Source organism: Microtus ochrogaster, unplaced genomic scaffold (genome assembly GCF_000317375.1).
Source record: "Microtus ochrogaster isolate Prairie Vole_2 unplaced genomic scaffold, MicOch1.0 UNK14, whole genome shotgun sequence".
Lineage (NCBI taxonomy): Eukaryota > Metazoa > Chordata > Mammalia > Rodentia > Cricetidae > Microtus > Microtus ochrogaster.
The window spans coordinates 3,499,012-3,505,811 of NW_004949112.1; the positions used below are offsets into that span (position 1 = coordinate 3,499,012).

General features: G+C 47.5%; 1 protein-coding gene across 1 annotated transcript in view; it reads left to right on the forward strand.

The window, feature by feature from the left end:
• LOC101980578 (sialic acid-binding Ig-like lectin 12) overlaps positions 1-6,800 on the forward strand; it is a 12,557-nt gene that overhangs the window by 4,700 nt on the left and 1,057 nt on the right. The window contains exons 5-6 of the mRNA XM_005366936.2: positions 604-697; positions 1,043-1,124. Of these exons, the coding sequence (XP_005366993.1) occupies positions 604-697; positions 1,043-1,124 (176 nt within the window). The remainder of the gene's footprint in view (positions 1-603; positions 698-1,042; positions 1,125-6,800) is intronic.

The following is a 6,800-nucleotide window of genomic DNA, read 5'->3' on the forward strand; positions in this document are numbered from 1 at the left end:
AGGCAGGGCTCTACCACTGAGCCACACTGCTGGTCCCTCACTGGGGGATTCTAGGCAGGGCTCTACCACTGAGCCACACTGCTGGTCCCTCACTGAAGGGTTCTAGGCAGGCATTGAGCAGCTGACCTATATCTCCAGCCCTCTTTAATTTTGATTTTGAGATAGGGTTTCACCAAGTTGCCCAGGCAGTCACTGAACTCAGTCTCTAACCCAAACACCCCTGAACTTGAGATCCTCCTGGCTTAGCCTCAGAGATAGCTGAAATGACAGACATTCTTCACACATCTGGCTGTGATGAAATATTCCTTTACCTGTTTGTGAAACTGGGGTTGAAACCCAGGCACAAACGTATATGGAGAGACGTTTAATGATCCAATAAAAAATGCAAAATAATCCTATGCTGAACAAGATATCAAACTAAATCAAGACAAACTGCTGCCTAACCTCTTAACGTCCCCTTTGCATCTCTGGCCCTTTCATCTTCCCTTCCAGTCAGGTTCTGGCATCTGAACTAGGGGTGAGGAAAGCAGGAGGTCCGCTTCCTGCAGCGGCTAGGGGAGGTAGGAGAAAGGGGGGAGGTCTCTTAGGGTTTTCTATCTCCAGGCGGTACAACTTTATCTGAAGTGACAATGGGGGCCTTTGTGGGTGCCGGAGCCACAGTCCTCCTCTTCCTGCTTTGCGGCATCTTCCTCCTGGCGTGAGTATCAGTGTCAGTGGGGACAGGGAACCTGGGGTGACAAGGGAAAAACCTGGTACCTGACCCTGAGCCCAGGCCCAGAGGAGGTCCTGGGCAGGTGGGGAGCCTGAGGTCAGGGGGAGCGTGGTTTAGGCATGTGGTCTGTGTGGGGGACTCGGGAGTGTTGCAAACCTCAGGCCCCACTGTCCCAGATGGTGGGAGCCACCTTTCAACACAGGATCCTCTGTAACAGGACCACTGGCCACCTTGACCAGTGGCTTAATTGCAAGTAGAGTTTGGGGGGAGAATGCTAGCTGCTCCTCCTCCTGCCCACACTGAGAGGTTCCCTGGTGTCTTTGCCCCCAGGGTGAGATCCTGCAGGAGGAGACCAGCCAGATCAGCTGCGGGACCTTCCGATCCAAACGCCCTCAAGGGCTCTGTTTCTCAGGTGAGTGACCAGCATCCTCCTGCCTGAACACCACCCCTGAGATGGATCCCAGGTTGTTCCACTGAGTGTGGCCCCAGTTGGGTGTCCTGCGAGCAGACCTCTCTAGTCCGTCCCCAATCCGACAGTGCAGACTTGTCCTCGCTGCTTGTTCTCTGACCAGGAAGGGAGGAGAGCTCGGCTCATCTTTCTCCTTTTCCCCTGTTCTACCTCAAGTTCATGGGTTCTCATCCGGTTTCCTTCGTCAAGATACCAAGCGCAGGACCCTCTCTGCATTTTGGCTCCTGCCATGACAGAGAGAGAGAGAGAGAGAGAGAGAGAGAGAGAGAGAGAGAGAGAGAGAGAGAGACAGAGAGAGACAGAGACAGAGAATGAGAACATGACTGTCTCTCTCTCTGTCACTCCCCCTCTCTTTCTTTCCCCATCTCTCTTCCTCTTCTCTTCCTTTGTCTCGTTCCTCCCATTGTCTCTCTCTATCCCTTTGTCTCTTTTTTTCTTTTTTAGTTTTTCTCTCTTCAACTCTATCTTCCCCTTTCCTCTCTCTATCTTCCCTTCCCCATCTCCTTCTGTCTCTTAGACTTGCTCTGGGTCTCTCCCTCCTCCTCCCCTCTTTCTCTTTCTTCCCCCTCTTTTTCTGTCTCTCTCTCTTTTCCTCTATTTCTCCATCTGTCTGTCTGTTGTCTCTCTGTGTGTGTCTGTCTGTCTGTCTCTCTCTCTCTGTATGTCTGGGTGCCTCTTCTTCCTTCCCTCCCTCTCCCCTTCCTATATCTCCTCTCTCTGTCTCTCCCCTCCTCTTCCCCTATTTTTCTTCTTCTCTCTATATCCCTCTTTCATCTTCTGACTCTCCCTCTCTCAGTGTGTCTCTTCCTCTTTCTCTTCCCCCTCCCCTAGCCCTTGGCCTCCTCTGCCTGCTACCATGACCAAGTTATTAGCTTTATCCACTTCCTCTGCATTTGAATAACTGTTCCTGGGCCCCACTGAATATAGTATTATCTCCAAAAGTGCTTAGGGAGGGTGGGCTGATGCTGTAGCTGCTCAGCTTTGCTGTTGTAACATGAAAAGCACCATAAGCCATATGTAACTGATGCCTATGGCTGTGCGCTAATAAAACTTTATTTGTAAAAATGAACAGTGGGCTGGAATTGACTTATTGACTGGTTTAGAACATAAAGACCCAAACTCCTCAACCCCACGTGGTGAAATGGAAAGCTTGCTTCAGATGCAAATTACGATGGTGCCAAAGTATCAGTTACTGAGACTGTGTGTGTGTGTGTGTGTGTGTGTGTGTGTGTGTGTGTGTGCGTGTTTCAAAGGTCAACTTTAAGTGTTGCTCCTCAAGAGCCATCCCTGAGACCTGTGGCTTGCAGATTAGGCTGAACTGGCTGGCAGGGCACCCCAGGGATCCTCCTGTCTCTGCCTCCCAGCTCTGGATATATGCTTGCAGACCACCTCCAACCTTTTTTAGTGGGTTGGGGGGTTTGAACTCAGGTCCTCAGGACCATGCAGCAAGCTCTTTACTGACTGAGCCATCTCCCAGCCTTGATGCTCGTTTGAGTTTTTCCTAGATTCAGTGAATACTGCCTCTCCATGCTCTGTCCTTAGAATTATCTCTGTCAACCTCAGATCAACCTCAGGGAAGTTCTTAGTGCTTCTGCGAGAGGGTTTTAAGTAGTAGACTTCCATGTGTCCTTGTATTTTTTCTTTTTCCATGTGTGTGTTGTGTGTATGTATGTGTTGTGTGTGTGTGTTGTGTGTGTGTTGCGTGTGTGTGAGAGTGTGCATGCATGCGGATACTTGTGCAAATGGAAGCTTGAGGTCGATCTTAGGGATCACCCTCACTGGCTCTTCCACCTTGTCATTGAGGTGACGCCACTCGTCAACCCCAGAGATCGCTGATATGGCTCGTCTCTAGACAGCTTGCTGTAGGGAGCCCCTACCTCTGCTTCCTAAAGTTGGAATTACAGGTGTGCCACCACACCCACTTGGCATTCATCAGCGAGATCCAGCAGCGAGAATTTTGTCTCTGAGACATTGTTCAGGTCCCATCACTTCATCTATTAGTGAAATGCTGTGTCTGTACACAGGAGCCAGCTGACCAGGTGCCAGGGACCCATCTTTCAAGATCCTTAAAGAACCCTGAGCTCTGTTATGTTTATTGTAGCCAGAGGTGGTTATACCAAACTACTCAAATGACAAAGACCAATGTATGAATATGATGTAAGAGATTTATTGCTGGGAAGATAGGTTGTATGACTAGTTCGTTTCCTATCTATCCCCTCCCTCCCTCCCTCCCTCCCATCGGTGCTCTAGATTTTGGTAACCGCATGTAGCATAAAACTCATCGCTGTTGTCCTTTTTGCACACACAGTTGTGTATTAGAGGCCTAGGATTTTTTTCATACTGAAAAACTAAAAGTTCACACTGAGCGACAGCTCCCACTGTTTCCCCAGCCTTTGCTTCCCAAGCCCCTGGCCCCCACCACTCTTCCCCTCTCACTCTGTGAATTTGGCTCCTGCAGACACCTGCTATATGGGACCACACTGTATTTGTCCTTTAGTGACTGTTTTTCCTTACTGAAGACATGTGCTCAGGATCCGTCGTGTGGTAGCATACCACAAGATTGCTTGTCTTTCTAGAGGGTCGGTAATATTCCACTGTGTGCGTGTTCCTTCAGCCAACTTCTGAGTTTCTTCTGTGTGTTCACTGTTGTGATGCGCACACTCAGACATGTGAAAGACCAAGACTACAGCTTCAATTATTTTAGCTGTGTGCCTGTATTGTTGGGTCATTAGTCCCACTTTTAATTTTTTGAGAACTTGTCATACTGTTTTCCATGGTGGTCTAACCATTTTACATTTCATCTCAAGTACACAAGGGATCCCATTTCTCCATCAACGCTGGCTATTTTCTGTTTTCTTTTGTATTATTTAATAGTGGATATTCTGATGAGTGTGAGGTGTTATTTCTTTGTGGTTTAACTATACATTTTCTAATAATAATAATAATAGATATCTCTTTTCTGTATATCTTTCTGGAGAAATGTCTATTCGAGGTCTTTGTCTATTTTTCCAGTGGGGTTGTTTGTTGTTGAGATATTCTTTATCAACTCTGATTCTTAGTCCCTTGCCTGATGCATGGCTTCTAAATATTTTCTGTAGGTTGACTGTGGTTTTGGTTAGTGATGAAAGAGACTGGATTCTGCCATTTGATTATTCCAGGTAGAGGGAGGAACAGGCACCAATTCCCAGAAACAGGAGCAGCCAGTTAGTGAGAAAGCGGCCCCCAGGGCTGTGTGAAGAGACAAAGGAAGCTGGGCCTCCTCCACAGGAAGTGAGTTTGGAGAAGTTGAGTGTGTAAATCAAGTCTGAGCAAACCACTTTAAGAGCAAAAAGGAACAACCTAACTGCAACCTCCATGGAGAAGGAACACTCTAATTTTTGTGGATGCCTCTGGATGCAGCAGGCAGGAAAACCTTTCACAAAGGAAGAACAGAGGCAGAGGCTTGGGAAGGAGACTGGAGATGATGTGGAGGGAATCTGGACTGGCTGTGGGTAGCTCATGAAGCCGAAAGGAAGGGAACAAGTGTGGGCAGGAGATGGAGGATGCTGAGTGAAAGAGGTCGGAAGCTGACTCAGATGTCTGCCTTGAGCAAACAGGAGAGAGGCGCCCATCTCTGAGGGTGACGAGATTAAAGGAAACAGTCTGGGGGAAAAAAGGAGGAGTGCAAAATAACAAAAATCAAAGCAGTTACAAAAGGACAAACAAGCCCCTTTCCTTCCTTCTTTCCCTCTCCTCCCTCCCCTCCATATTACTATTATTGTTTAATTACATGTGTGAATACACACTCTTGAGTGCAGTACCTATGGAGGACAGAAGTGGGAGCCAGATCCCCAGAAGCTGGAGTTACAGGCGATGTGGATGCTGGGAAATGAACTCTGGCTCTCCGGAACAGCAATGTATTCTCCTAACCTCAGAGCCATTTCTGCGACTCTATGTGTACCATTTTCTGATTGGCAAGGATTGAGTGTTCAGGTGCAAATGTTCCAGGCTCACAATGTTTCCAGTTATGGACTTTTAGATCTATGAGGTTTTTTTTAGATTTTATTTGTTTATTTACTGTGTGTTTGTGTGCATGAGTGTGTGCCCAGCCACGCGCACACGCAAGCCAGAGTGTGACAACTTTCAGGAGTTGGCTCTCTCCTTCCACTATGTGGGCTCCAGGGACTGAACTCAGGCCATCAGGCTTGGCAGCCATCTTGCTATCTTGCCAGCCCAGCTTAGAAGTTTTTAGCTTTGGCATCACATCAAAGCAAAAGCCATTTTGTGGGAACCAGACTTCTAAGTCTGAGCTTTGGTTATTCGCTGCAGTGTTTGATTACCTGCACCATGTGGTGCAACCGGTTCCTGTCTATGGCCCCAAGACCACGAGGTGTGTGGCCCGTGGTTTTTCTTTTCCTTTTTTTTCTTTTCAAGACAAGGTTTCTCTGTGCAACAGCGCTGGGTGTCCTGGAACTTGCTCTTTAGGCCAGGCTGGCTTCAAACTCATAGAGATGCCTCTGCCTTCCAGTACTGTAATTAAAGACATGTGTCACCACTGCCTGACCTGTTAAAAAAAATGTGGCTATTCAATACATCATCCACACTATTCAACACTTTATTATAAATAGACTTTGAGTCCAATGATTTCGCCCTGCTCTAGACGACTGTTAGTGTCCTGGGTACGTTTAAAGGTAGGCAAGAGAGCTGGACAGATAGCTCAGAGTTTAAAAGTGCTCTCTGCTCCTGCAGAAGACCCAAGTTCAAGTTCAGCACCCACATCAGGCAGCTCACATCTGCCTGTAACTCTAGCTCCATGGGATCCAACACCCTCTTTTGACATCTTTGGGTACTACACTTACCTGTTCTTTCTGTCTCTCTGTCTCTGTCTCTGTCTCTGTCTCTGTCTCTCTCTCTCTCTCTCTCACACACACACACACGCACACACACATAAAAGAAAACTACTTTTAAAACTACATGTAGGCAGGGTTAAACTTGGACACTCCTTGGGTTATATGTATTAATTAAAAGTGTTGTCTTGCTGGTCAGTGGTGGCACACGCCTTTAATCCCAGTACTCAGGAGGCAGAAACAGGAGGAGCACTGTGAGTTTGAGACCAGCCTGGTCTACAGAGTGAGTACAGGACAGGCTCCAAAGCCACAGAGAAACCCTGTCTCAAAAAATCAACAATAGATAAATAAAAGAGGCCGTGGTCCTATGCCTGGCACATCCATTCCACCTTGGATTACCCCAGCGCCACCTCAGAATCTCACACGTGTGTTCCTAGCACAATACTGGGTGTTGGGGTCAGAAAAACTGGATTATGGTTTTGACTGAGATTTTGGTTTGGGTTTCTCTTTATGGTCTGTTGTGATAGTTCAGGTTGGCCTTGAACTTGAAGTGAGTCTCCTGCCTCTGTCTCCCGAGTCTAGAAGGGCAGCTGTGCACCAGGTTTGCCAGGGAGTCTGTACAAGTTGCTCGTCTATTTCCATCTCATCTTCAGTTATATAAAATTGAGACAAAATAATATCTTACTGGTGGAGTTAGGAGACTGGGTTACTGGTGGAGTTAGGAAGACTGGGTTACTGGTGGAGTTAGGAAGACTGGGTTACTGGTGGAGTTAGGAAGACTGGGTTACTGGTG